Source organism: Limtongia smithiae (assembly GCF_038497785.1).
Source record: "Limtongia smithiae strain NRRL Y-17922 unplaced genomic scaffold V1518scaffold_1, whole genome shotgun sequence".
In the NCBI taxonomy this organism is placed as follows: Eukaryota; Fungi; Ascomycota; class Lipomycetes; order Lipomycetales; family Lipomycetaceae; genus Limtongia; species Limtongia smithiae.
Genome location: NW_027117622.1, coordinates 2,051,061 through 2,078,678, shown reverse-complemented (window position 1 = coordinate 2,078,678; position 27,618 = coordinate 2,051,061). Strand labels below are relative to the sequence as shown.

General features: G+C 55.2%; 14 protein-coding genes across 14 annotated transcripts; 8 read left to right on the top strand and 6 right to left on the bottom strand.

The window, feature by feature from the left end:
- Window positions 1-48: 48 nt before the first annotated feature.
- V1518DRAFT_410344 (uncharacterized protein) lies at window positions 49-1,647 on the top strand. The gene has a single exon (XM_066902578.1). The coding sequence runs from the start codon at window positions 331-333 to the stop codon at window positions 1,294-1,296; it is 966 nt and encodes a 321-aa protein (XP_066762489.1). The 5' UTR covers window positions 49-330; the 3' UTR covers window positions 1,297-1,647.
- A 42-nt stretch (window positions 1,648-1,689) lies between these two features.
- Window positions 1,690-3,084, top strand: V1518DRAFT_50181 (eukaryotic porin-domain-containing protein). Its single transcript, XM_066906603.1, has one exon. It carries the CDS (start codon window positions 1,795-1,797, stop codon window positions 2,959-2,961), a length of 1,167 nt encoding a protein of 388 aa, XP_066762488.1. The 5' UTR covers window positions 1,690-1,794; the 3' UTR covers window positions 2,962-3,084.
- Window positions 3,085-3,207: 123 nt separating this feature from the next.
- On the top strand, window positions 3,208-6,267 carry V1518DRAFT_369661 (Cse1-domain-containing protein; the record flags this gene model as incomplete). Its single annotated transcript, XM_066901287.1, has 3 exons — window positions 3,208-3,280; window positions 3,338-3,480; window positions 3,541-6,267. 3 exons carry the CDS (start codon window positions 3,208-3,210, stop codon window positions 6,265-6,267), a joined length of 2,943 nt encoding a protein of 980 aa, XP_066762487.1.
- Window positions 6,268-8,540: 2,273 nt separating this feature from the next.
- On the bottom strand, window positions 8,541-10,545 carry V1518DRAFT_50140 (uncharacterized protein). Its single transcript, XM_066906602.1, has 2 exons — window positions 10,508-10,545; window positions 8,541-10,448 (listed from the first exon to the last, which is right to left on the bottom strand). The coding sequence occupies exon 2, from the start codon at window positions 10,232-10,234 to the stop codon at window positions 8,756-8,758; it is 1,479 nt and encodes a 492-aa protein (XP_066762486.1). The 5' UTR covers window positions 10,235-10,448; window positions 10,508-10,545; the 3' UTR covers window positions 8,541-8,755.
- On the bottom strand, window positions 10,326-10,913 carry V1518DRAFT_50348 (uncharacterized protein). Its single transcript, XM_066906604.1, has 4 exons — window positions 10,770-10,913; window positions 10,682-10,717; window positions 10,401-10,612; window positions 10,326-10,345 (listed from the first exon to the last, which is right to left on the bottom strand). The coding sequence occupies exons 1-3, from the start codon at window positions 10,809-10,811 to the stop codon at window positions 10,472-10,474; spliced, it is 219 nt and encodes a 72-aa protein (XP_066762485.1). The 5' UTR covers window positions 10,812-10,913; the 3' UTR covers window positions 10,326-10,345; window positions 10,401-10,471.
- A 585-nt stretch (window positions 10,914-11,498) lies between these two features.
- Window positions 11,499-14,179, bottom strand: V1518DRAFT_410332 (uncharacterized protein). Its single transcript, XM_066902577.1, has 3 exons — window positions 13,871-14,179; window positions 13,764-13,818; window positions 11,499-13,712 (listed from the first exon to the last, which is right to left on the bottom strand). Exons 1-3 carry the CDS (start codon window positions 13,980-13,982, stop codon window positions 11,681-11,683), a joined length of 2,199 nt encoding a protein of 732 aa, XP_066762484.1. The 5' UTR covers window positions 13,983-14,179; the 3' UTR covers window positions 11,499-11,680.
- On the top strand, window positions 14,122-15,335 carry V1518DRAFT_410330 (oxidoreductase). Its single transcript, XM_066902576.1, has one exon. The coding sequence runs from the start codon at window positions 14,209-14,211 to the stop codon at window positions 15,277-15,279; it is 1,071 nt and encodes a 356-aa protein (XP_066762483.1). The 5' UTR covers window positions 14,122-14,208; the 3' UTR covers window positions 15,280-15,335.
- On the bottom strand, window positions 15,300-15,829 carry V1518DRAFT_410329 (dehydroquinase class II). The gene has a single exon (XM_066902574.1). It carries the CDS (start codon window positions 15,791-15,793, stop codon window positions 15,344-15,346), a length of 450 nt encoding a protein of 149 aa, XP_066762482.1. The 5' UTR covers window positions 15,794-15,829; the 3' UTR covers window positions 15,300-15,343.
- Window positions 15,830-16,029: 200 nt separating this feature from the next.
- Window positions 16,030-17,131, top strand: V1518DRAFT_444565 (mitochondrial 54S ribosomal protein uL23m). Its single transcript, XM_066906450.1, has 2 exons — window positions 16,030-16,554; window positions 16,604-17,131. The coding sequence occupies exons 1-2, from the start codon at window positions 16,097-16,099 to the stop codon at window positions 16,830-16,832; spliced, it is 687 nt and encodes a 228-aa protein (XP_066762481.1). The 5' UTR covers window positions 16,030-16,096; the 3' UTR covers window positions 16,833-17,131.
- On the top strand, window positions 16,897-18,617 carry V1518DRAFT_410326 (uridine kinase family-domain-containing protein). The gene is made up of 3 exons (XM_066902573.1): window positions 16,897-17,131; window positions 17,182-17,261; window positions 17,309-18,617. The coding sequence occupies exons 1-3, from the start codon at window positions 16,988-16,990 to the stop codon at window positions 18,465-18,467; spliced, it is 1,383 nt and encodes a 460-aa protein (XP_066762480.1). The 5' UTR covers window positions 16,897-16,987; the 3' UTR covers window positions 18,468-18,617.
- V1518DRAFT_410324 (ETC complex I subunit conserved region-domain-containing protein) lies at window positions 18,408-19,058 on the bottom strand. The gene has a single exon (XM_066902572.1). It carries the CDS (start codon window positions 19,018-19,020, stop codon window positions 18,496-18,498), a length of 525 nt encoding a protein of 174 aa, XP_066762479.1. The 5' UTR covers window positions 19,021-19,058; the 3' UTR covers window positions 18,408-18,495.
- A 133-nt stretch (window positions 19,059-19,191) lies between these two features.
- Window positions 19,192-20,069, top strand: V1518DRAFT_410322 (ATP synthase subunit F, mitochondrial). The gene is made up of 7 exons (XM_066902571.1): window positions 19,192-19,341; window positions 19,362-19,363; window positions 19,401-19,505; window positions 19,566-19,617; window positions 19,674-19,700; window positions 19,784-19,814; window positions 19,878-20,069. Exons 1-7 carry the CDS (start codon window positions 19,279-19,281, stop codon window positions 19,913-19,915), a joined length of 318 nt encoding a protein of 105 aa, XP_066762478.1. The 5' UTR covers window positions 19,192-19,278; the 3' UTR covers window positions 19,916-20,069.
- A 163-nt stretch (window positions 20,070-20,232) lies between these two features.
- On the top strand, window positions 20,233-25,638 carry V1518DRAFT_410318 (uncharacterized protein). The gene is made up of 5 exons (XM_066902570.1): window positions 20,233-20,565; window positions 20,661-21,133; window positions 21,182-21,397; window positions 21,450-21,550; window positions 21,603-25,638. The coding sequence occupies exons 2-5, from the start codon at window positions 20,665-20,667 to the stop codon at window positions 25,218-25,220; spliced, it is 4,404 nt and encodes a 1,467-aa protein (XP_066762477.1). The 5' UTR covers window positions 20,233-20,565; window positions 20,661-20,664; the 3' UTR covers window positions 25,221-25,638.
- V1518DRAFT_380019 (Metallo-dependent phosphatase-like protein) lies at window positions 25,350-27,571 on the bottom strand. The gene is made up of 2 exons (XM_066901642.1): window positions 26,690-27,571; window positions 25,350-26,643 (listed from the first exon to the last, which is right to left on the bottom strand). Exons 1-2 carry the CDS (start codon window positions 27,240-27,242, stop codon window positions 25,532-25,534), a joined length of 1,665 nt encoding a protein of 554 aa, XP_066762476.1. The 5' UTR covers window positions 27,243-27,571; the 3' UTR covers window positions 25,350-25,531.
- Window positions 27,572-27,618: the final 47 nt, after the last annotated feature.

Genomic DNA, 27,618 nt, shown 5'->3' with positions numbered 1-27,618 from the left:
AGAGATAAACATCACCCACTCCACTTCTATCACTTTCCCGTGCTTCCGCATTCCCGCTTCTTTGTGCACACAACTCATCCTTCAATACTTCTACTCGAAATGACAAATAGATCACGGTTACATATGTCGATTACTTATCTTTCGTTATTCCCAGGTTTGTGGTTATCGTGGTAGAATTTTGAGTCGCATATCTGACACTACTCGAGATCTCTAACTACCTCTATCGCCACCGTGAAATAAACAACACCACCACCATATATTGTTCTGGAGTTGAATTTTAGCCATTTCTATTTATTCGATCTTTTACGCCATACTATATTTTTATCTCTCATGGCCAGCGATCTTCACGCCGCAAATTCCACAGTGGAGCCACCGCCTCGACGCCGAAACCCCACCGCGGGGGATGAAACCACCACTTCCAAGTCGTCTCGCCGCCGCCAACACAGTAACAATGGAGCAAAGGTGGCGTCCGTTGCCACCCCCCAATTTTCAGTGGGATCGGAAAATACGGCGCCTATCCCGATCCTGAACAATAAGAACAACTACCGCCAGCCGCCACTGCAGCCACAGTCTTTCCCCGACTCGTCGCCTCGCAGCTGGCCGACGATGTCGATGTCGTCACCGCTCATACTGGGAGCAATGATGCCTGCGACCCCCACGCGCTCCGTGATGGGCGCAGACAGATATGCCGGCCCGACGTTCCACTCGTCGCCGGCGCCTACGCAATTGCCGATGCCAAAGTTCATGGCGCGAGTCAGCGGTAGCGCGGATATTTCGAGTTTATCGCTTTCGGACGAACCCGATGATGAAGCTCTTGCCGTTGTTGATGACGTTGAGACTGAGACTCCGACTGCGGGGCCGATGTTGGAGGCGAGTCCGATCGAGAGCGCAACTGTGGCTGTGTTCCCGGAGAACAAGACTGCCATGTCGTCGCTGGGGCTGGAGGCTGCTACTGCGCATCCGGAACTGAAGCAGCGCAGCAGCCGATTTGGCGACAGTGTTGTATTTCGGCCCAGGCGCAAAGCACTTAGCGCCAACATTGTCAATCAGCCATCAACTACACTGACAGCGGCATCAAGCCCCGCGGAGCATGCTGCTAACATGCCATCGTCCGCGCCGGCATCGCAGCGCCGTGCGCCTGCGGACTTCGACTTCCTCTTCGCGGCGGCCTCTTCGTCGTCGTTGCCGCGTACACCAACGCGCAAGCCACGAGACTTTGATCGACTCCTGAATCGATCGCCGACCCCTCGATCTCCAACATCCGCGGTGCCGGCTACATCGCAGATTCGCGTTTGATATTCATTTGACCACGTATTTGCTTTTTTCGTTGTCTTTCGTGTCCTGCAAGACTGTTTCCTGTCCCTCCCTCCCCTTTCTTCTCATAACACCATGGTGGGTTTGCTTACTATGTACATGCGTTGGTTATGGTCTCCGTATTTCCGGTGTGTCTGTACTGCTACGTCCATTCATATCGAGAAAGACTATTCTGGACCTATGCGAGCGTTCGTTTTGTCGTGTTTTCGGACGAGATGGAACGGGTGGCGTCTGGGGGCGTTTCTGTGGGTTTTCGTGTTTTTAAGAAATATAAAAAAAAATTGGCAGCGCAGGGAGGGTTTTACGAACCTCCTCGCACCGCCGCAAGAAAAAGCGTTGCAAAACGGATCTCATTGATCTCTTCGTAGGGCGACTGCCTGGCCATCACGGTCACGTGGCACAGCGGAAGACGAAATAATTTTCAAATGCTGTGCGCGTCCAGAACGCCCCGCACGCACCAATCATCACGAGGCAGCAGCAATGGCGACGCCCGAAGAACTCCGTCTCGAGTACGTGCAAAATTCGCTGTCCGCACTCGGCATTCCCAAGGACCTGCGGCCATCTGCGGCCAAGGCGGCTGCCACGCTCTCGAGTGCTCCGGGCGTGAAGCATGTCTTGGGCTTCTATGATGCGGTCGCGCAGCGCCGGGCGGCGTACGGGCTTGTGACGCCAGTGAAGTTCGAGGACTTTGCAAAGGAGGTCGAGAAGGAGGTGCTCCCCACGCTATACTTCGCACCAGGCCTGCGTGCGGACGTTAACCAGACGCTCAACATCAAGCCCATGTTCAACGTCATGCAGTCGTTCCTCGCCGGCAGCGGTCGTGACAGCAGCTACAACTTCTCGACAGTCTGGGGCTCGGACTCGTTATTTTTCCGCGGCTCCGTCGACTCCGATCTCACAGTGTCCGCACACATGGCTGCGCGCGTCACTCCCCTAGGCGCCGCCGCCGTCTCGCGGGCCCTGATCCACGCCTCGGCGCGCCAATCACAGGTCGTCCTCGAGACCGACATCCCCCTCGCCGACTCCTTTCTCTGTCTGCGCGCGGTGTCGCCATCCGTGCTCGACACCAAACTCACAGGCGTCTTCGGCTTCAACTTCTCCCAGAGCGTCACCACCCGACTCACCCTCGGTCTAGCCGGCATGTGGCAGCGCGCAAACGCTGTCCAGCCCGCATCTGCCAGCTTTGACATGGCCGCACGCTACGCTGGCCCGAACTTCATCGGCTCCGGCAGCCTCAGTGCGCTCGGCGTTGTCGGGCTATCCTTCGCGCAGTCGCTGACCGACAAGATTACTGCCGCCGTGTCCACCAACCTCGACGTCTACGGCATGGCCGCCCGCATGAACGGCGAGCCCGTCGGCTCCGCCACCACCACGACTGTTGGCGTTAAGGTCGACTACCCCGACGGCTCTGTCATCCGCACAAAGGTTGACTCCACCGGCAAGCTGATGCTGGTGCTGGAGCGGATACTCGCCGAGACCATGAAGTTCACCCTCTCCAGCGAGCTCGACCAGGCGACTGGCTCCTGCCGACTTGGTTTTGGCCTGCAGATCGAGAGCACGAGCGAGTCCGCGGAGACCGCGATGCGGTCGCTGCAGATGATGGATCCTAAGGAGGCCCGCAAGTACATGGCCAACTCCCCGCAGTAGTAGCTGAGTCCAATTGAGCGCCTTTTGCACAAAACCCGGTAGAGTCATCACATTTTGTTTTATTCTCTGTATGTATTCACTCCTCGTGTATGACCGAATCTACGTCGTTGAATCTGGTTGTCCTGGGAACAGCGAGGCGTTCGTACCGCGACGCTCGCGACTGTAAACACATTCTTGACTTTCGCAAGCACCATCCCCACAACGCCAACAGCTGTACCAGCTTACTGGTGCCGGATCCAGAGAAGAATGTCGCTTGTTGATATTCAGAGCATCGCCTCGCTACTCGAGGCATCGCTACATCCATCCACCGCGAAGCAAGGTACGTTTAATGAGAGCGCAAAACATCATACACCTTACTTACTGTCACTTCGCTCAGCTGAGCAGTCCTTGCGCTCTACAGAGGCAATTCCAGGTTTCTCCGTTCTACTTTTGCAGATAGTTGCGTCAGACGCCTTCCCTCAGACCATTCGACTTGCTAGCGCGCTCTTCTTCAAAAATTTCATCCGCCGAAAATGGACAGTATGTGGCTGCGCTACTCCGTGCGCATCACCAGTCATCATACTAACCTTGATCCGCTAGAACGAGGATGGAAACTACCTCATCAGCGAGTCTGACGTCGTCTCGCTTAAAGCCGATATTGTCGGCCTCATGATCACTGTGCCCCCCTCGCTGCAGGTCCAGCTCGGCGAGGCGATCAGTATTATGGCCGACAGTGATTTCCCCGATCGCTGGCAGCGCCTCCTCGATGATCTCATCTCTCGTCTCGGTTTTCACAATCCCACAGTCACCAACGGCGTGCTTCAGGTCGCGCATTCCATCTTTAAGCGCTGGCGCCCGCTGTACCGATCTGACGAGCTCTTTGTCGAGATCAAGTTTGTGCTCGACAAGTTCTGCGTGCCGTTCCTCGCGGTATTCCGCGAAACTGACGCCGCAATTGCCGCTAATGCAAAAAACAAGGACATCCTCGTGGCAAATTTCAAAAATCTTCAGTTGATCATCAAGATCTACTACGATCTCAACTGTCAAGACATCCCAGAGTTCTTCGAGGATAACATGACTGAACTCATGGGTTGGATCCTCAAGTACCTGCAGTACACCAATCCACTACTTGAGACCGGCTTCGACGACGAGGCAGGCCCGCTGGAGGAGGTCAAGACCTCCATCTGTGAGCTCATCCAGCTGTATTCTCAGCGCTACGAGGATGTGTGGGGATCATTGCTCCCGTCCTTCGTCGAGACTACGTGGAATCTGCTTACAACAACGGGCACCGAGCCGAAATACGACATGCTTATGAGTCGCGCGCTCGCGTTCTTGACCACAGTTGCAAAGTCCCCCGATCGTGCGCAAGTCTTCAGCTCTCGCGAGATCCTGCAGCAGATTGTCGAGAAGATCGTACTGCCAAACATGTCTTTGCGCACAAGCGACGAAGAGCTTTTTGAGGACGATCCGATCGAGTACACACGCCGAGATCTCGATGGCTCTGACAGCGATACACGGCGCCGCGCTGCTACGGATTTCCTGCGTGAATTGAAGGAACGCTTTGAGGGGCTGGTTACTGAGGTAGTTATGAGTTATGTCCAGCACTATCTCGAGCAATACGCTGCCGACAGAAATGCAAACTGGAGTGCGAAGGATACTGCGGTGTACTTGTTTTCGTCGGTTGCGGTCAAGGGAACGGTTACTGCATCTGGAGTCTCGGCTACTAACTTACTTCTCGACGTCGTCGGTTTCTTCTCTCAGAACATTGCACCGGATTTGCTACGCGACGACACTCACGCTATATTACGTGTCGATGCGATTAAGTTCATTCACACTTTTCGTAACCAGCTCACCAAGCAACAGCTCACTGAGGCATTCCCGGTGCTCTCTGGGTTACTGATGGCTCCGGAATACGTAGTCTATACCTACGCAGCCATCACGATTGAGCGGATATTATCCATCCGTCAGGCGTCCCAGAAGAATGCACTTCTGTTCGACAAGGACGATATCGCACCCGTTGCCGAACAGTTACTTGGGAATCTTTTACGACTGATCGAAAAGGGTACGACGCCCGAGAAGCTTGCGGAGAACGAGTTTCTCATGAAATGCGTCATGCGCGTCATCATCACTGCGAAGGAATCGATTGTTCCGTACGCCGACACAATCATTCAGCACCTTGCGGGGATAATCTCCGAGACTAGCAAGAATCCCTCAAATCCGAAATTCACGCACTACACTTTCGAATCTGTTGGCGTTGTCATTCGTTTTGCAGGACCTTCAAAGCCACCAGGCACCTTCGACGAGACCCTCATGCCGGGTCTTCTTGCGATTCTCGGTCAAGATGTCACCGAATTCGTCCCATACGTGTTCCAGCTTTTGTCGGTCCTTCTCGACGTCGCGACTCCGGGAACCCCCCTCCCAGCTGCGTATCTGCAGCTCGTGCGCCCGCTTCTTGCGCCGACGTTGTGGGAGACAAAGGGCAATGCGCCCGCGCTCACTCGCCTGCTGCAATCAATCCTCGCGCGCGACGCACTCGTGTTTGTCAATCAGGGCCTAGTGGAGGCAGTCCTTGGTGTGTTTCAGAAGTTGCTGGCATCCAGAGTTAGTGACGTGCATGGGTTTGCACTGTTAGAGTGCATTTTCTACTACATGCCAATGCAGCAACTCGAGACGTATAAGCGGCAGATTGCGCTCTTGATTCTGCAGCGGCTGCAAGCTTCGCGAACGGATAAGCTGATTGTTAACGTCACCAGGCTTCTTTACTTCCTTTCCGCGATCACCGACACACAAAAGAATCTGGGACCAGATTATGCCGTCAATCTGCTCGATCAGGCACAACCCGGAATCTTCGGCGAGGTTTTCTCTACATTTATGATCCCGTGCTCTGCGAAATTCCACGCGAACGCGGCCGATAGGAAGCTCCTGGTTGTTGGTCTGGCACGAATCCTATTCGAAAGTGCAAAGTTCGGCAGTCAGTACTCGAACCGGTGGTGCATCGGTGCGACAGCACTCGTGACGGCGCTGCAATCAGACTCGCTCGTCGATGTGTACTCTAATGGCACAACGAACGCGTCTGCCGTATTTGCCGAAATTATGGATCTTGAAGATGAAGTGTCGTTTGGCGCGACATTTGCCCGGCTTAGCACCGTCACGGCCAAGCCGCTGGATCCTGCACCGGAGCTAGCTGCAGGTGGTTCTGGCGAAATTACAACATTGAAGCAGTACGTCGGCGCAGAGGTGAAACGGTTCGGAGACAGTCTGAGCGGATTTGAGGCACAACTGTCAGATGAAGTCAGGAGTACCTTGATAGGATATACGCAGCTATAAACTTTACAATCTCATTGGCATTGGGGCGCGTTGTAAAGAGGCACGGTGAACAAGTTAGAGCAATGTACTGTTGCACACAAGAAAAGTTTATGAGCATGTAAAGATCTGATTATGCATTAATACCATAAGTCTAGCTAGCTACATCGAAATGACTAACGATTAATGAATTATGTAATACGATTATCTGGCGGCGATATCATCGATGGCAAACGCCCGTTCTTTGTAGTCTGCTGGGCTGAGATCCGCCGGTCGATGACAACAAGCACCCCTGTATGAGCGCACCAAGTTTAGGCAAATGACGTCATCACTGTTCGAGACTTGCCAGACTGCCGAACAACTGATAGAACATGATCGCAGGCACATGGAGGTTGCTCCAAATTTCAAACATCTCTGGCGCAGCAGCAAAGAAGACGACGCTGAGCTGATTGGCAAAAGGGAAATCGAGGCGCAGGATGCGCCGATAATGTATGACGCCAGCGCAGCCGCAGAACAACGCTCTGAGAACCGGTAAACAAATCGGAATATTCCAGTGAATGTTACGAGACTCGCAGTACAGTTATAACGGACTCTCTACAAGAGTGCGGGTAAATTTTGTCCCCTATATGGAAGAAATGAAGGCGCAGAGGACAGACCCGTCATTAAGTTTTGAGGAACGCGACGTGTTCTAAATGTTCCAATCCCTGATTTTAGGGTTGAATCTCAGTACCGCTTGTGCATTAGATGCACAGCGGTGCAGGCATTGATTCTCGACAGATCGTAGCGCAGAACAGCAGCAGTCATCACGACGCATTAGCTCCCGCACACCCCTTCCCGAATGTTCTACCTTCCCCGGTCTGCATCCATCATATCGTTAAGGTAGTACATCAATAGCACAACGATGCAGTCTTATCACGTATGCAGTACTCATGGATCTGATCACTGATTTGTATACGGGCTGACGGATAGAAACCCCAGCGGACTGGCGAGCCATACATAGCACAATATAGTATCCGTCACCCGTTTCACCGGCAGTACCGATGGGCCTGCTATTCTAGACCGGTTAGCAAGTATATGATTTGCGTTGTATTCTTTGGAAAATTGCGAACACTTGTGAGGATCGATGGCGAGACGCGACATCAGCAACGTGTTCAAGGCGGTATCACGGCGGAAGAACTCGCCCGCGCCCATTCCCACGAGATTTTGATCGAATATGTTGCTTTGTTGTTTGCTTTGCGTCTTGGTTACTGTAGCGCTCGCGTTCTGTGTTTGTTGAAGGTTCTATGGTCGACTTCTGTTGTTCCCTGTTCTGTTGTTTTGTCCTCTCCGTTCTTTTTTTTTGTGTCCGGTTTTACCGTATCTGTTGTTGGTCCTGTTGCTTCTTCTAACTTGACTTGTTCTGTTTCTTTTTCTGTCTTGCTTTGGTTCTGTTTTTGGTTCTGTTCTTGTTGCGTTCTGTTTCCGTTGCTGTTTCTAATGTTTCTGATTCTGTTTGAGTTCTTGTTCTGCTGCTCTATTTAAGTTCAGTCCTCTCTCGATCTGTATGCGTTCTTGTCCTCTTGCCGTTCTCGTTCTCTTTTTTTTCTCGTTCTGGTTGATTTGTCGTTTGTAATATATTTTCTGATTATGTCCTAATATCACTATTTTCCGGTTTTTGGCGTCGGCGTAATGACTATCCACGTAGACTAATCCGATAGCCTCTTCAACTACGATTAGCAGTGGTATGGTAGCTGGCCAATCAACGATAGGTATATGACTTTTTCATTGCTGTAACTGTGAACATGTGCATTCTATTTGCTTCATTTGTATTGTTTAATTTTATTTTCTATTATTCCGTTGTACGGGAATGCAGAAGTGAACAAGGCCGAGTTCTGATGCGAACAGACGTTCAGAAGATAATTACTCGCACGGTAAAGATGTAAGGCTCTGATATCTGTGCTGTGTTCAGATGCCTGCGTCTTGATTTTTCAAAGGCAGAGATACGAGCGTACACGAGTATACGGCTGCATCACATAGATAGCGGCCGGCGGATAGCGGCTGGCTCATGGAGGCATGGTCAATTCATTGCTGGAAATTGATTTGGCGCGATATCTTCCATGTTTGCAAGGTCTGAAACAGTACAAGAACAAGTATGGGGACCCAGCTACATTTTGTTGTCCTGCAGTGGTTAAGTCGGCTTGCTTAAGCTCGTTGTACGTAATAACTCGTCCAAACGCATCTGCGAACTACGAAAATCACTCAACTTCAGCACAGCCCTGCAAGTTTAGTACTGATCACCTACAGGATGTTACACTTTGTTGTCAAGTCAATGAATACTTTTGTCTACCATAATGAATACCGCAATCAATAATCATAAACATCAATCACCCTGACGTCTGCCCATTCTGCTGATACCTCAGCAAAGTTTCTGAAAATCACAAATTCTCCAAAATCCAATAACACCAGCCCAGCACCAAAATACCAACTGAACAATTTATCCCTCAGTATCATCAGTCATCATTCAATAATGTTTTTAACTATCTGGAAATTGCCGAGATGGCTCAAATGAGTGCGTTGCAAGTCTCGCAAGATGTCCGCAATGCTCGTACCGAAGCGCACGTCCTCTAATTGGTCCCTCCTCATCGAGTAGGCTCCACCTGTCCGCACACAAAAACTGCCGGTACCGAGTATACACCAAGTAGACGTACTCGGTCATGTAGAAGCAGGTCTGGCAGCCTATTCTCGTTTGCGGAGTTGCGGACTTAGCAGTATTTATGTCTGATGGTGTGTGTGCGTAGGGGAATATGTACCGGTTGTTCAAGTCCAGGAGTATCACGCTTGCGAGTCCCGGCGGAAGCATGCGCAAGTGCCGATTGATGCATGAGTAGTCGCGATCATGTGGGGCCCATGGGCCAAAGTAGCATTCGGTCCAGCCTTGCTCTGTGAGCGCGCGCTCGGGCACGTATTCCATCCACTCATGGACGGGCACGTAGTGACCATGGCACATAAAATATGCTTTTGACTTGATAATATCCCGCGTCTCAGCGGTCATCAGAAGTGGGAGACTTGCCTGCTCCGTTTGGGAGGGCACGGGGTCCGGTTCCGATGTTGGAGACGACACAATCACAGGCGCGTAGATCTGTTCGTTAACACCCTCCTCCGCTCCAGACTTGATTTCACTTTCAGTATCTGGCAAACCATCGGCGTCACTAGTATATTTGCATATTTGAGCCATGGAATTAGAATGAGGGTCGTCGTCTGTGACGCCGACCTCCCATTCATCTTTCTCATTATCCGAAAACCACGATCTGTTTCGTATGCAATCCTTGGGCACAATAATTGACGAGCTGTGGTTGGCGTCGTCGCGATCGATATTGTCGTAGTCCATCAACCCAGTCGAGCAACTATTCGCGGACTCTGTCGGCGACACTTCGGAAGAGTTGGTCACGCCAGTATTAGTTGACTTGGCATATGTAGTCCAATTCATGCGATTATCCGCAGAAGTGTAGACGGTATTGACATCTGCCACAGACTTCACGGCAGCGCGGTTGCCGAAGATGGTGGCGGCCTTTTGGACGACCTTTGGCTTATTATCCACGCCAACGGGATAGTACAAATCCGCTGAGCCAGGAGCGCGGGTTTCGATGTTCTCAGTCGCGACATCAACAGCGCGAACGTGTGAATGGTTCTGCTCTGTGCAAGCAATCTCGACAACATCGTTCTCTGAAGCGGAGTATGTGGAGTGCTCAATAGGAATCGTGATGACATCAAGGCCAGTAGTCGCAACGCTAACCTGAGCACTGATAAACTGAGAATCATCGACGCTCTCGATGTGCTGAGTAGCCCCGCTTGACTGTGTTTGATCCGCGATGGTGGGTTCTGTGAACTCCGACATTGTTGTAGCATCTGTCTCGTAGTCGGACGACGTGATGCGAGAATGTGAGTACTCGGATTCACTATCGACGTGGGACGCTGCGACAGACCGGCGCTGGTTCACGACTGATGTCTCCATGTGCAGTGTTATGACAGCGGTGGCATCCACCTGGTGCTCGACAATTGAAGTGCTGGCACTGGGAGCTTGGCAAATATGTTCCTCGTCCAGTGTACAATTCTCGGCATGAGTCTGCAAGCATTAACAAGTGAGACCTGCTCGCTATCATGGCGCCACTGAGACGTACCTCTGTCCGATGACGAATCTTGCCACAGATGTATGCGAAGGAAAGGCCCTACTTAGCTGTTAATATTCTACTCAAAATACTGGCAGCCAACGCTTAACGAAACTCACGATATGAAGCAGAGGTGCGCAGATCAGGCCAAACACGCGTGCGGTTGCAGACATCTCGACGGCCTCGGCATTTCGCTCTAGGTCTGCAACGTTCCCGTCGGCACGCTGTATCGTGGAGCATGAAAGTCAGACCTTTACAGATCTCCTTGAGCCTGGATACACTATCAGACATACCTTGAGTCTGGTGAAGACGAGCGCAAAAGCGCGAGCCTGGAGCATGTTAGCCACGTACGTCGCTGATTTCTTCGGTCAAGATGCATACCATAAATCGAAATGACGCAAACAATAGCTCTTGGGCTCGCATGGTATGGTTGGTAAATGCTAAGATCAAGCTCCAGAGCAAGAAAGGCTGCGCTCTGCAGGGCTGTGACAGCTCTGTACAACTATGCACTTGCTATAGAACAAACAAAGAACGAGGGAAAACTGGGTGGCGGGAAAACTCTGCACGTTTTGGTTCCTAGGGTAACTTACAGATCAACGTTGTTGTGGTATTTCCGGTTCAAGCAGCTTCAGTCAGTAGTGACAGAAGAGACATAGACTGCCGCCTTAACGAAAAGTTTTCCAGTCCCACCTTCGACAAACGCTTGCTCGCAACCGCTCTCATGCGACGGCTGTGCGCACAGGCAGAGTGCTGATGAGTGCACCATGGAGACATAGCGCGATGCACAGCACCGCGTCATATCACCAGTTGCACTGACAAGTCGATGCAACAGCAGAATAAAGCAGCAACCAGACTTTCAGCTAGCAGAATCAAAAGTATTTGATGATCAGCAGTAGTAATTTCAATACTCATAGCCGTAAATCGGAGAATCAGTAAATCAAGCAGCATAAACAGTGTACCGGGAATTGTACAGGCTCCGCGTGCGCAGAGACTCCCTTCGTTCCCCAAAATTGCTCGATTGATTTCCTGCGTAGCATTTCAATCAATCAGTGAATGAAATACGATGCTCTTGCTTGAAAAGTCTGCAGATCTTCGGGTTCGTCGCGTTTTCACTCAGAGCTGGGGCATACGACGACGCGGAAGCCGTGAAAACCCTAACCACCAACGATCGATTCGCGCAAGTCCCCAGCCAGTTTCCTGCTCAGCCCCGCATTCGGCGTCGTACAGGGCATTTAGAAGACAAGATCACGTTAGTGGGATCATAATTTCGTATTATATTCTATTATATGATGTTATAGTGGTCCTTTTGAAGAATGAATGCGAGTGAGTTGCATATCTAAGCCCATCTGCAGTAATGAGACGGCCATTTTTTCACACACCGGCCAAGTGTGCAGCGATTGTAACAAGTTAGCAACGCGGATGATGATTTCAGCTTCTGGTGGCGTGGTAGTTGAGACGACAGATGTTTCGATGCGGTCCAGAACTGTGCGACACGCTGATGAGAGCTTTCCCGAGGCAATGTCGTGACGGGTGTGAGTGATCCAAAGCACAGTGAATATGGTGGAGGACCACAACGCATGCACTTGGGCCATGCTCGCGACCTGGCGCTGACTGCTGACGATGAAGGGGAGGAGATAGTCAAGGGCGACCGCAATCGCAGCGCTATTTGTCGATTTCGCAACTACCGATGCGCTGTCGAATGCAGCGGTGGAGACGATGGAGCGATTATGGATAGCGGCGGCGAGCTCCGGGGGTGTCACAACACCATGCAGCATGAATTTGCAGGTGACGATGAGCGCGTCGCAGGCGCGGCGGGGGATAGCATCGCGTGGGAAGTGTGCGAGCTTTGCGGTAAGTACATCGATAGTGCGTGCGAGCTGTGCGCCGCTGCGGCGGTCGGGGAGGTGGCGAAGATAGTCGGCGACGATGTGCAGGAGGATGGACACGACGAATGGCGAGGAGGAATCAGTGGGAACTGTGGTGCCAATAGCGGCGAGTTCGTCGCGCCAATGTGGTTCTGACGGAGCCGCCCATAGAGCGTTTGCGTCGGGGAGTGCCAGACCGAGTGTGTATACTGGTACGACATCGACGCCGGCTTCGACGGCGCCGCCTGCGTAGATCATATCGAGGGTAGACAGGAAGTTAAAACACGCCCAGTACAGCCGCTGGTAGGATTGCCGGGTGATCCAATTACGCCAGGACGAGACATCGCGAAGCTTGCGCTTGCGACAGCCAGAGACGCATACGCGGTGCCAGAAAGGCAGGTCGGTGAGCAACGAGTTAAAGAGCAGACTGTTGCCGCTCCAGAGATCGAAAAGTGCACATAAAAAGCGGCACTGTAGAAAGGCAAGGTAATCGCGTTCCATGAACTTGATGTTTCCGTCTAGCGCGAGCGAGCGCGCGAAGCGGTGGGCCGTACCGCGGAGGATATGCGCCGTGGCGACCACTGTCGGTGCGGGAACTTGACTGGTGGAGCACTGCATTGCACCAATAGCGAACACGGCGAGAAGTAGCACGGACTGGGACATGGAGTCGATTGGGGGACTGTATGCAAAGGGACCGATGTCGTGGAGGAACTCGAAGGCGAAGAAGGTGGAATGCAGGATAGGGTGGCGGCAAGCGAAGGATGTGGCGTAGGCGTTGAGGAAGGATTGCAGTACGGAAGTGCTGGGGAGCAGGGAGTCTGCGTCGGACTGGCCAAGGCAGATCAGGACGGAAACGAGGGTGGTGCGGTGGTGATCCTCGAAGATAGCGACAGGGGCAGGGGGGGCGGACGGGGTTTGTCGAGAGGAAACGGTCGCGGATGTTATGATCGCGGCAGGGATGTCGTTAATGAGACTGGTCCAGTCGGCGCCGGGGGAGTGGCCATCGGATGAGTAGGTGGAGGACGAGGAGGAGAGGGAGGAGAAGCAGGAGACCGACTCAGAGCGGTTGGAGTAAGCGCCGCAGAGGGCAGTGGGCGACCAGTCGGCAGTGAACGAGCTCCAACTCTCGCCGTCGGACTCGTCTTCAGTCTCGCTGTTTGTGGCGTGGGGGATGACAATGGAGGGGACGGATGCGATAGAGGGTACTGCTGCAGCGCATGTGGCTGTGGCAGGTGCAGGGAAGGAAGCAAACGCGGCCGCGAATGCGGTGGAGGTCGAGGACGAGCAGGTGCTGGCGGCGGCAAGGACCGGGCGGATGGTGGTATGTTTGTTGCTGCGAGCGCCGCGGCCACGGAGTTGCTTCGCGGTGAGAGCTGGATCGGCCGCGGCGGCCGCGGCGGTAGCAGCAGCGGCGGCTTTGGCGGCGAGACAGTTTCTGGTGTGGCGGATAAGGATATCCCTGCTGCTATTAGCAACAGGAAAACAAAGAGCAAAGCAAATAGGGACGCACTTCCGGCCGAAGGTGTTGTCGCAGTGCGGGCAATCGAAGGGACGTTCGGCCCTGTCTGTGGACACGTTAGAGGACCTTGCGGCCAGGGGTTTCAGCGGAGCACTGACGAGAGCGCTCATGGCGGGCGAGGTGTTCGCCACGCTTGAAGGCCATCGAGCAGAAGGAGCAGGCAAAGGTGCGGAGCTTGCGCGAGCGCGCGGAGGCGGGAAGGGACTTCATGGCGGTGTTGAAGGTGGTGAAGATGGAGCGGATGGGCTGTTTTGCGGTGAGGAAGATCCCGGAGCGGCGCCGGCGGAAATGTGGGGAAGCGCGGGGAAGCGTCCGGGTAAATCCTTGCCCGCCCCGCTTTAGAGCCCGTGGCCGGCCCAGTCTTCTTCCCCGTTTCCGCTCCCATGCCCTCCCTCCGTAAATACCCCGGTACTGCCTTCGCCTGATCAGATACTCAATGGCATCTACCGTCAAGATCGCCGTCATCGGTGGTGGACTCATCGGCCCGCGCCACGCCGCGCACTGCAAGAAGCACCCCGACATTGTCCTTGTCGGCCTCGTGGATCCTGCTCCCCATGGCGCAGAGGTCGCCGCGAATTTGGACATCCCGCACTTCTCCTCTGTGTCTGAGCTTATAAAGATTGTGCGTCCTGATGGGGCTATTGTCGCAACTCCGAACCACACGCATGTTGCCGTCGCAAAGGAGCTCATTGACGCTGGCGTCGTTCCGCTCGTCGAGAAGCCTGTCGCGACCACTCTGTCCGCCGCACGAGAGCTTCTCGCATACGCTGATGCTGCAGGAGTTCCCGTGCTTGTCGGACACCATCGTCGTTTCAATCCATATGTCGTGGCGGCAAAAACTGAGATCACGCGCGGCGGACTCGGCGAGGTCGTCGCCATTGACGGTATCTGGACGCTGCAAAAGCCGGTAGAGTACTTTGACTCTCCCGCCATGTGGCGTCGCGACAGTGCAACTGGTGGCGGACCGATTCTGATTAACCTCATCCACGACATCGACTTGCTGCACTACCTTGTCGGACCCATCACACGTGTGTTCGCGGAGCCAGTGCGCAGCAGGCGCGGGTTCGCAGTGAACGAAGGCGCGGCCATTACGTTTCGCTTTGCAAACGGCGCGGTCGGCACTTTTTTGTGCTGCGACAACGTGCCGGCGCCGTACAGTTTCGAGGCAGGCACGGGTGAGAACCCCATGATCCCTCGCACTGGCGCGAATTTTTACCGCATCCTCGGCACCTCCGCGGCACTTGCCGTTCCGGAACTCACACGACATAGCTATGAAGAAGGCAAAGAAGGGTGGACGGAGCAACTGCAGGTGCGCAAAGTAGAGGGAGTGGATCTGGATACTCCCCCGTTTGATCTGCAGATTGAGCACTTTGTGAAGGTCGTGCGCAGAGAGGAGAAGCCGGCATGCACTGTGCGAGACGGTCTGTCTGCGCTCGTCGTGGCAAACGCCGTGCAGCGCAGTATGGATACTGGCGTGCCTGTAGATATGGGCGAGGAGAAGCAGTAGTAGTAGTAGTAGTAGAAGAGTAGTAGTAGAATATACTTAATTTTGAATACTATAAACACACACGTTACTTTGGCTTATAGTTTAAAATAGCATGGTTGATTGCCGCGGTGTATCCGTACGTGCCCATGCCGACGATGGTCGTCCAGGCCTTGTCGGAGAGGTACGAGTGGTGCCGGAACGGCTCGCGCGCGTGCACGTTCGTGATATGCACCTCAATGAACGAAATCCCGACGCCGAGAAGCGCGTCGCGCAGCGCCACGCTCGTGTGCGTCAGTGCGCCGGGGTTGATCACGATGACCTCGACGCCGTCAAGGCGCGCTTGGTGGATACGGTCGACGATAGCACCCTCCCAGTTGCTCTGGAAGGTATCCAGAGTGACGCCATCTGCGGCGGCGGCCTGCGCGCGTGCAAGAGACTCAACGTCCGCGAGCGTGGTGGACCCGTATATCTGCGGCTCGCGCGTGCCGAGGAGGTTCAGGTTGGGACCGTTAATGAGGAGGATGTTGTGCGCCATTGCTGAGGTGGATGTGGAGAAGCGGGAGAAGAAGGGGGCGGAGTAGACGACACAGCGCCGGTCGGCACCCCCGCCACGCTCCTGATTATATACCAGTCTGAGCAGTGGATTCTACCATAGCTAACACATTTTCCGCTTACAAGGCGAACTCAATAAGACGTCTAGAAGAAGCCAGAACGGCTTTGCCGGCGGCAGATGCTTTAGCCAGTGGTACAAGCCCCGCGTAGTGTCGGCACACCGGCTGTGAAGAAATTGTCGACCTCGACATCGCGAACTCCTCGCACGACCTCCGCAACCACAATCATGCCGCGCAGAGGCCCGCCGCTCCCCATCCCCTCCGTACCGGTGCTGCGGACGCTGTACAAGCAGCAGGCGAAGCGTCCCTCTGTGCACGCGCCCGCGAAGCGTCAGCTCGACCATGAATACAATCTGCGCAAGCTCGCCGAGCGACCGAAGCTCGACCCTATCTACACAAAGTACTTTCGGCTCGGCCACAACGAGATCCACTTCCCCTCCGCGTCCATTACGCTTTTGCGTCCTTTTTCCAGCGACTACAATCCTTACCGCGCGCGCTTCCGCGTGCCGTCAAACTTCAACAAGTTTGATCTGCGCGATTACTTGCACAACATCTACGGACTCACTGTCAAGAAGGTGTACTCCTCCCTTGTCGAAGACAGGGCCAGTAGGACCATGACAAAGTTCATGACCGTCGAGATGGACGAGCCATTTATGTACCCAAAATACCCGGAGTCCCTGTATCCGTGAGTTGCAGCTACTTCTCACTACCTCGTTCAACACTAACAATTGCAGATGGCGCGTGGATCAGATTCGCGAGACCGTCAACTTCCTGGCAGAAACTGCGCGCAGATACGGTGCGTCCACTATCGACAACAAGGTTATGAAGGCATTTGAGGGAGTCGCGCAGAAACGATTCCCCACTATCAAACCATATGTTCCTAGGAAGACCGCGAAGTTGCTGCTTCGGCAGGCCAAGCAGGTCGACGCGTTTGCTGACGCTTCGCTCAAGTTGAAAGAGTAGCCTGTATATAGTATTAGTGTTTGTAATTAGAACGGATCGCATAGAGATGATCTGAGGCCAGTGCTTATCGCGTGCGGCGCGGCGAATAGAAACGCCAGCGAGCAGCAGTTCTTCGTCCTTTCTCTGACTTCCCCTGATTCACCCGCTTTGTCTTCATGGAGGCAAAGCAGTCATTTGTGAGCCTAAGGGACAGCGGCGCATATTTGCCTCCATGGAGCCGGCCGCATGTCATCGGCGTGGCGGGCAGCAGTGGTAGCGGCAAGACCAGTGTCGCCTCGCAGATCATCAAGGCGCTGAATGTGAGCTCCTGAAGGGAACACAATGAGCAGAAGAGTACTGACAATTATAGGTACCCTGGGCGGTGATTCTTGCGTTTGACAATTTCTACCGGCCTTTAAGCGAGGCGCAGAGGGAAACGGCGTTTCGAAAGTGCGTGCACTGCGATGGGGCGTATGAGACCGAGCTAACACTAGTAGTGAATACGACTTCGATGCACCTGGGGCTCTTGATTTGGATCTGCTGGTGTCGGTGCTACGCGACCTGCACCAGGGAAAGAAGGTCGATATTCCTGTGTACTCGTTCAGCGAACACAATCGCACGAACGTGACAACGACAATCTACGGCGCGAATGTGGTGATTTTGGAAGGCATATTTGCGCTGTACGACCCGCGCATCGTGGAGCTGCTAGACTTGAAGGTGTTTGTCGACACAGATCTCGATATCTGCATGGCGCGACGATTGCGGCGAGACATTGTGCACCGTGGCCGTGACATGCACGGCGCCATGAAGCAGTGGTTTTCGTTCGTGAAGCCGAATTTTGAGTACTACGTGCGCCCCACTATGCGCGCGGCGGATATAGTCGTGCCGCGGGGTCTGGACAACGTAGTGGCGATTGACATGCTGATCCGACACGTGCAGCGCACATTGGTGGCCAAGAGCCGGGCACACCTTGTCCAGCTCGGGCAGCTGTGCGACGGCAAAACTGAGAAAGAAGTCGAGATCATGGAGGATTCGGAGAAGCTCGTGGTGCTGCCGGAGACGAACCAGGTGCGCGGGATCCATACGATTCTTCTCAACCGCGCGACCACGCGCGACGACTTTGTGTTCTACTTTGACCGTCTCGCGACTTTGCTGATCGAGTGCGCCATGAACGGGGTTCCGTATGCCCCAAAGACGGTCACGACGCCAACGGGGTTGCTCTACGCGGGTCTATCGCCGCTGCAGAGCGCGGCGACCACGGCTGCAGTGGAGATCATGCGTGCGGGAGGGTGTTTTGAGACCTCGCTGCGGCGGATCCTGCCCGCAATCGCGATCGGCAAGCTGCTGATCCAGTCAGACGCACGCACGGGCGAGCCGTACCTGCACTATCTGAAGCTGCCGCCAGGTGTGGCAGATATGCAGGTGCTACTGGTGGACGCGCAGGCGACAACAGGCGCGGCGGCTATCATGGCGATCCGCGTGCTCCTGGACCACGGGGTGTCTATCGCAAGCATTACATTCGTGACGTATCTCGCGGATCGAGCAGTCGCACTGCGCCGGATACGCGCGGCGTATCCGGCAGTAAAAATTGTGGTGGGCAAGGTGGACGACCAGATCAGACGGCGGTTTGTGGACAAGCGGTACTTCGGAACCTAGCTAGAGAGAGCATTGATCTATTACATGACTACTTTGTCCGGATGTGCTTGAGGGGCCCGTAGCTGTGGAGGAAGTTGGTGGCGTACTGTTTGGGGCGGAAGTCGCGCTTGTGTGGTTCCTGGATGTAGTAATCCCAGCCCTGGTTGGTGGCAAAACGGATAGCGTCGTCCTTGGACTTGAACTTGACCTCGGTGGCCTGCATGTAGTCGCCGGAGGAGTGCCAGCCCATCACGTCGTTCTCCCACCGGTGCGACTTGCCCTCGATGTCCCAGTCCAGCCGCCACGCCTTGGTCTCGCGGTTGCCGCTCTGCATAGCAGTCTTGGAGCGCTGATAGATGCGCACTATGCGCTTGGTGGAGAGCTCCGCGGGCGCGCCGTTGATGATGTCGAAGCGCTGCACGGCAGGCGTGGAGCGTGTCTCGGGAACGGCGGAGGGGACGGGAGCGCCAGTGGAGTTTGCGCGCGTGGCGATGCGAAGTATGGTGGATGCGGTGGCCATTGACGGACGTCTAGCGGTCGCAGAGAGGGCCATGATGAACGGCGGCAGCGGCATTGTGCTGTTAGGGTCTCTCGTGAGAAGACTGGTGATGGTGGCCGCGAAGTGTTCGTTTGGGAGAAGCGCAGCGCGACGTGGTTGGCTGACGCAAGTGCGCTTGAATGTGATGTTTGTGTTGTAAATACAGTTCCACTGTGACGATTAATCCCTAAAACCTTCGCGCACGGCGCACTGCCGTGCAAACCCGCGTCGCCCCGAGTTTTGTAATGCCTGTCACGCTCCTCCACCAAGTTCACCGTCGTTTCCACCACCGCCATGTCCTACATCGTAAAGCGCCAGCTCTCTACCCTCATCCCCCCGAAAATCGCCTCTGCAGCGGTGCGTCCTGTCGTTGCTAAACCCTCCGCAGCGTGCAATTGCTGACAACCGCTCCAGAACCTCGGTGCCACCCCCGGCGCTAAGCGGCTCGCGTCCGTGGTCGACTTCTACAAGGCGCTTCCCCGGGGCCCCGCTCCCGTCTCCCAGCCGACCTCGTTCTTTGGGTGCGTTTGTGTGTCGAGTGCGAAGTGCTGAGTGGGTTGCTAATAAGTGACCATAAACAGCCGTTACTCCGCTAAGTACTTCGAAGGCGGAAACGCTTCCGGCGCGCCTCTGGTATGTCTTGCTTTGTGATTGTAATTGTGCCGAGTACATATGTTTACACTCTCTAGGTCCACCTAATCATCGGTGCTTTCCTCGTATGACCCGCTCCCCTGGTTCCATCTGCGTCCGAGTAAGCGACAACGTCTACTGTACTAACTCGTGTCTTTTCAACCATTAGATCGGCTACACCCTCGACTACCAGTTCCACCGTACGTTTTGACGAGCTTGATTTGTGTGTTAACAGAAGATGACTTACTCAACGCGAATTATAGTCAAGCACCACAAGGCCGGCGCCGAGGAGCACCACTAAACGATCACCACTATACGATCACCACGGAGCGTGTATTGATTCGATGACGATAGGACTCGTGTTGATTGCTAGGGGATGGCAGATACGCATCGGAGCATAGAGAGATATAATGGACTGTGTATAGTGACATGTAGAGCGCTGCTTGCTCCCCTCTAACCTTGCCTCGCCGCCGCCGCCCTCCCTCAGCCCATGCGCCGTGCCTCCTCTGCGTAGTATCACATAGCAGCTCGTCAACACACAAGTCGTATTCTGAAAAGCTGCTGTTTGACCATATTGCGCGAGTTCTTTTCAAGTCGCGGCGGGGCTCCGCTGCCAGGCGCAAGGTTTTTTCCAAACCCACGCAGGTTTGCTTCTGTCGTTAAGTCCCCCCTCCCACACCTCCGCTCTCTGTTGTCCCCCTCCCGCGCGGTCGTCCTACAGATCCTCGCATCCTATTCAGCACTCGCCTTGTGCGCTGCTGCTCCGTAGGCTTTTTTCTGGTCTCTGCAGGCGCGCGCTGGACCCACGCAACCCGCAGCACCGCCGTCCTCGCTCTCCAAGGCAGCGTCACAGCCTTCACCACGATCACCGCCGCCGTCTCTCCTCGCGCTACTCCTTCTCTTCCGCCTTCGTGGCTCCGTCTGCTTGCTGTATTCTACATATCGCCTGCAGTGAGTGCACTGCCCTAGGGCGTCCGCGCGGATTGGCGCCGAGTGCCCAACCCCGCTTCAGCTCTTGCGGGATCTGATCGCTAACACCATCGCAGGACTATGGACGGCAATGAGTTTTCTGAAACTCACACCGTCGACGAGCAGCAGCATGCGTCATCACAGACCGAGCCGAAGCAGGCTGCGGCGAAGCAGCGGTCGCCATCATTCGATGCTGCCGCCGCCGCCGCCGCCGCCAGCACCGAGTTTCAAAATATCGTCCAGGGTATAGCTGCCGCTTCCGTTCCCGCTATGGAATATGACGGCGCGGACGCGTCGCACTCCGCCTCGCCGACTGCGGACTCGTCGACAACCACCGCACCTACTCCCGACGACGTCGTGGTTCCGGTAGAACCGCCGCCAACATCAGCACCCACCCCCTCGAACGCAGCAGACACCGCCTCCACAACCACCTCTACCTCCGCGAAACTATTCCTCAAAAAGACATTCAAACCACAGTCGCTGAACAGCAAGTTCAGGCAGCTCCAGACCCCGTCCCTCACGGCGACCGCCAAGCCCAGCACCGAGAAGCGTATGTATTGTGCTCACCCTATGCTGCTTCACTAACCGCTCCACACAGCAACTTCGCCGACACCACAGGCTTCCCGTGGCAGTCTTATCGCGTCGAAACTGCGCATTCCCATGCGAATGACTACCCCGGCCGGTGCCTTCACTCTCGCGCCGCTGCGGCGGGATATGTCACTATCACCGCGTCCAGGGAGCAACGGCGCGAATTCATCGTCATCCTCCGCCGGTGGTCGTGGTGCTGCACAACCGGTATGGAATAAGCGGCAAGGTATGTGTAGAGTGTCTATGTGCTGCACGAATATTGTTGACCCATGGACCAGTTCCGAAAGCGCCAAAGGATTTATCCGAGGAGGAACTCAAGAAGCTCGGCATTCATCTTGCCGAGAGCATTGTCGACCACAAGGATTCGAAATGGGCCGATGTAAGTTTCATGTTCTCTCGTGTCTCGAAATGGTTTCTCACGCGCTTTCCAGGACGACGATGATGACGATGACTGGGGTGATACCATCGAGTTTGGCGACGGCACAAAAGTTGTCATTTCTCACGAAGCTGAGGCTCCACCGACACAATCGAAAGATGCGCATGAACAGCGAGAGCAAGCTACGGCTTCAGTTCTTGAGCCAGAGACACAATCCTCGGCATCGAGGCTAATGCACCACCCAGCTCCTAGCTCAGCAGATCCACATCCCGCGATTGCCGCGGCTCCGAATGTGTTCCCTGCACGCGCGCCGACACAGTCGCCATGGGCGCAAATTCCTCACGTCCAACCCGCGTCGCTGTTATCCGATGTATCTTCCGATGGCCCGGCGCTTCACCAACACCCGCAAGACCATGGCAATCATCATACACATCCTCATGATAGATTTGGAGGCGCAGTCGGAGCGTTTGGAGATCAAGCACATCGATTTTCGCATTTCTCGTCCGATCAACACGAGATGCCTCCCTACGGTGGATCTCAGCCCCCGCTAGTAGTTTCCCGCGACAGGTTCTCAGATGATTTTGACAGATCATACGGGCTACGGCCTTCCGGTAGCGTGAATGAGCTGTTTAATGACCGGTCAGGCCAACTTGAACCTGTGCGGCGGAGATCATTCAATTCGCGGCGTCCCCTGCCACCGCAGTCAGCGGCAGCGGGTGCTCCACAGTCGCCGAAAGTCACGTCGATCATTCCGCGTTCGTCGTCACGAAAATCCGAGTCGGAGAGCACGATCGATGATGTCGCCGAACGGCAACAGGGGGTAAGATCGGCGTCCCCGGCTACAGCTATCGGCCGTCGTCGACTATCGGTGTCACGTCCAACCGGCACCGAAGAGCAGCGGTCAGCTCTTGAAGGCGGCGCGGGTGGGGATGTACACGAGCCAAAGCCACTTGGCTTCCGACCATCTCCAATTCCGGCACCACCAATCAATCCGGATCCGGCCGCGCTCTTCGAGCGACCCGCACACATCACTGCGCAACAGGAGCTCGTCATGAAGCACTCGATTGAAAATGCGCGCAAGCGAAAGGAGGAAGAGCAGCGCAAGGAGCAGGAGCGGCTCGAGGCTGCGCGGAAACGTGCGGAGGAGATTGTACGAAAAAAGCAGATCGAGACGCGCAAGGAGCGGGAGACGCAAGAAGCAGAGAAGCAGCAGCAACAGAGTGTGGTGACTACACCGGCAACTCGCGCGCAAGCTGAGAATCAGCAGACCGACAAATCGGAGAGCAAGATTGCACACTCGCCAGAGACGGAACATTCGATGCCCGCACAACGTGGTCACAAACTCAGCAGCAGCGTGTCGATGCAGGCGAAGAAGCGAAAAGGGTCTGTTGCTTCGCTTGACAGCTCTGAGGGCATGAATCCATCCGTGACCGCCGCGATTGAGTTTCTCATATCGGAGTCGCCTTCGGGCCAGTCACCACCTCTGACGCGTGCGAAAATGGCAAAGCCACCCACCACGCATGGTGGACAGGTGGCGACGACGCCACAGACGCAGCAACAGCAACAGCAGCAGTCGCCACCAGCACAGACGAACGCGTGGGAGAGTTCGCGTGAATCGATACAGCGACACAATGCGCCGTGGAGTCACTCTGAGGACATGCATCAAGTTGCGCGTCAGCAACAAAATCAATTCCGTGGACTGATGAACACGAGTGACAACGTCTGGGGACCGGTTGGGAGCAAGGGCCGATATTCGGCGTCATTCGAGGCCGCTCCCGGAGCCAGTTCAACGGGGCTTGATGGGCATCCATTTTTGTCCGGGCATCCAACGAGCTCGAGTATGGTTGTTGCCAGCACAGGCGGTGCAACTGCCGCTTCCACTCCCGCTCAAGGGGCGCCTCAGGGAGGTGCCCCGGATTGGGGACGCAAGCAGGGGAATACGCCTGCGCAGCTTTCAGATAACTGGCGGCGGCCGTTTGCGAGCGCGGCGACCGGAGGGAGTTCACAGAAGCCATTGACATCGACGGCGGCAGGCACGTCGTCGGGCGCGTCACAGGCAGAAGTGGCATCTGAGGCCGCGCCTGAAGGTCCTACTGCCACTACAAGCACGACGGCGACGACGACTTCTGCGAATAAGCCTGTCATTCATCATGCGGCAGGCACGCCGATATCGTCACCTATGAAGGGTACCGGGTCCGGACCGTTTGAAGGCAGCAAATCGGTGCTTGAGGAAGTTGTTCCGTCGTCGTTATCTGGAAATGGACCATCACCATCGACGCGCTCATTGTCGCGGTTTTTCCCGCTGCACAGCATGGACACGGCTCTGGTCGCGCGATTATCCGGTGGTAGTGGGCTAGTTGGATCGCCGTCTGCCACAACTAGCATGGTTGGAGCGTTCATTGACGATACTGGTGGCGATGTTCTTCTTTCCGAGGATGACAACTACTTGCTGTCACAGTCTGTGCACAGTTTGGCAGAGGATTCATCAAAGAGCCTCAAGCCGAAGGTGCATCTGCCATCGACGGCGGCTGCGTCTAATGCCTCAAAGCTGTCGCCGGACGCGGGCGACCGATATGATAACGTTTTGGGTTACGGTTACACAGTATCAGGCGAGCATCCAGTTACAGGCGGCTTTTCGCCGCAATCGTTTAAGCTTTCAAGGCTAGGTGGCAATGAGTTTGTGAATGATACGGCTAATCATCTCGGGATCATTGGAGGAGGCAAGGCTCTTCTGCCGTCCATTGGCTCGATTGAGGTCGTGCAGAATCGCATTGCCAAGTCAATGAGCGCGCAGCAACATCAGGCGACCATGGAGAATAGTGCTCCCATCGTGACAACTTCGTCTGTTACAAGTCCGCTAAAAACTGCAAGCGCGACAGAGCAGCAACAACTGCCGCCGTCACTACTGCAAACGACAAATAGTCCGTTCGCCTGGCACCATCACCATCATCCGGGAACGGCATCAACGGCGACGATGACTATGATGCCGTCGGAGCCACAGCTTGTACATAACCTGCCCGCCCCTATCGGACGGCCGGCGCCGGGATCGCCGCTGGTGTCGCTGCCACCGGCCACGGCGGTGCCATCGATGTTGGAGACGGTCACTGCGGAGTTGTTTGAAATGCCGAAGGACACAGATGTCAAGATCAGTTTCCCGGACTACTCCAACGTCACGCTCTACAGTCTGTCCCCAGTGAGCACCGCTACAGTAGCTACTTCGATCCCGACTGGTCCGTCGTCACTGGTATCGCACCACTCGCCAACTTCCGTCTTAACATCGCCGCCATCCAAACGCTCGATTCTGGATGCATTCCATCTCACAAAGAAGGTTCCTGGAAACTTTGTCGGTGCGGTCGCGTCGGCGGTGTCTTCGGCGTCGCCAGCGTCGAATCCGTTCAACCCGCAGCGGAGGGGCGGCGGCAGCAACGCATACAAGATCATGGTGCCGGGGTTGCGAGAGCATATTCTGGTGCCTGTAAACGTCGCTGCAATGGTCGCGGCCGCGTCAGGTGATATTGGAGGTGGGAGTGCTGATGGACAGAATGGGATCGGCGGCGCGAGTCACCATGGACACCCGCATCATCATCACCATAGTCATCATCACGAGCGAAGACGGGGTGGCGCTGGAAGCGAAGCCCGACGCGTGGAGCGAAGTGTTGCGCCGCGACACTGAGGACACAGGACAGTGGATGGGGAATGAACGCGAGTTTGTTTAACAGATGTACCCGTGAGCAAGAGGAGCCACAGATATATGCAGAGACATATCCATACAGACAGTGAGGACAGGACAGGACAAGACAGACAACAGAACGCGACGGCGTGACAATACTTTGAGCTAGTTAACTACAAGGGACAGATGACGAGTTTCCATACAATTGTTAGTACTATAGGGTAAAATGAATGATACCTACCAGTCTTCAGGCGCAATTCATGGGCTCTGAGAGCGATATTAGTTTAACTAGCAAATGTTTTTGACACTCAAGCCTACAACATGATGGCGAGACCGAAGACCATTAGGGCAACCATAAACAGGGCAGTAGGCATCTGCAGAACGCCAGCAGCGTTGTGATCAGTCTGGACAGGTGCGGTGGAGTTGGCATCGAAGCTGGTGTTGGAGGAGGACAAAGACGAGGAGTTTAAACTGGGGTAGATGACGCCGCATTGATGGTCCTTGTAGAGGGTGGCGGAGTCAAGGACGGAGCCGTTGGCGGAGGCGATGAACTCGTGGGTGACGTGGGTGCAGTTGTGGAAGGTGAGCTTACTCCAGCCGAAGGTGTCGTTCTGCAGGTAGCGGGAGTAGGGGTTGAGGGGGAGAGTGTAGGAGGAGAGGCCGTGGTAGTGGCCACCGCAGCCGTTAAGGATGTACCAGGGAGCAGAGGGGTTGTTGAGCTCGTTAGGGTCAGCGATTCCGTTGGCGACCGGTGCGTTGCGTTCGTACATGTGGATGTGGCCGTAGAAGACCATGTCGACATTGTACTTGAGAAGGAGTGGCTCGAAGGCCTTCTTGCAGTTCCAGCAGATGGTGCTGGAGACGTTGGACGCTGAGGCATACCAGGGTCGGTGGCCCATGACGATAATCCAAGGCGTCAAGCTGCGGTTGACGGCGGCGAGATCCTTCTCGAGCCAGTCGATCTGCTCGTTCTGGTAGGAGCCGAATGGGCCGGAGTCCATGTCCTCAGGACCGTCGATGTCGTCCTCGCCGATAAGGCCGTTGCCGAGATCGGTCTCGGTGTTGATGGCAACGTAGTGGACCATGCCATGATCGAAAGAGTACCAGAAGTTGCCGACGCCGCCGGACTCGGTAGATGGCATGCGGAAGTGGTTGATATAGCCGGTGAAGTTGCGCTGGCCCTCAACGCAGAGGTCAAGTGTGTAGGTGACGTTATCCTTGGTCTGGCCGCCCTCGTCGCAATTGGACTCGTGGTTGCCGGGAGCGACCATGTATGGCTTGAGAGAAGTGACAGGCTGCAACTCGTCGTAGTAGGAGTTGAGCAGGAAGTTGTAGATCTTGTACGAATCATCAATAGAGATGTTGACGTCGATGTAGCCGTTGAGGGCTTCGGTCAGCCATGTGTCGGCATAAGCGAGATCACCGGCTGTACAGGTTAGCAGGTTCACAAGAGCAGAAAATTAAAAACATACGGTGGAGGAGAAGGTCGAATCCCTCGACGTAGCGAGAGAGGGACTGCATGGTGTTGCTGTCCTGCGCTGTGATGTGAGGAGAGTCGCTAGCAACGGACTCGCCATAGGGGCCCATAACACCCATGTCGATGACGACGGCGGCGGTATATGGCGTAATGTCGCCAGCGGGACGGGCAGTGGTGAAGGTATAGGGAACAACCTCGGAGCAGTTGTAGCAATTGGTGTTGGAGACGACGTAGTAATAAGTGGTCGCCGGCTCAAGGCCGGTGATCTTGACGTGGTTGGCCCAGGTGAGGGAGGAAGAGTACGTCTCAGAGGAGCCGACGGCGTAGGAAGAAAGGTCCCAGATGTCGGTGCCATAGTAAACCTTAGGGTCCGAGATCTCCTCGTAGGTACTCCAGGAGACGGTCATGCCGGTGGTGCCAGCATAGGCGAGACGGTGCTGCAGTGGCTCAACTTTATTGACGGGAATGGAGCCGGGAATGTCGATCTGCGCGGCAATACCGGCGACGAACGCGGCGACCGCGAGGGAGGGGCGGAGAAGGAAGAGCATGACGGGCCGGGTATCAGTTCGGAGTGCGAGAGATGGACGAGCAGCACTATAGGAGGCCAGACATGGTGGGTATTTAAGAGCAGGCAGCAGATGCCGTGGTGGTGGAGGAGGGCGCGTGCAGGCGGTGATGCTGGGAGCTCCGACGGTGCACGGCGCGGCGACGGCAGCATGGCCAGTGCAGGTACCAAGGCCCCAAGACAAAACAAGCACAAGCCAAGAAGCAGGTATTCGGAGCCGAAAGCGGGTATCAGCCAATAGGCACGCGCGAGTTTGAAAAGCAGATTGCACGTGGGCGGTGGGCGATGAAGTATGAAAGGCGGGGCCGGAGCACGCTCCCCGGGGAAGTCGTGAAGTCGCAGGCGTCAGGAACGCGTTC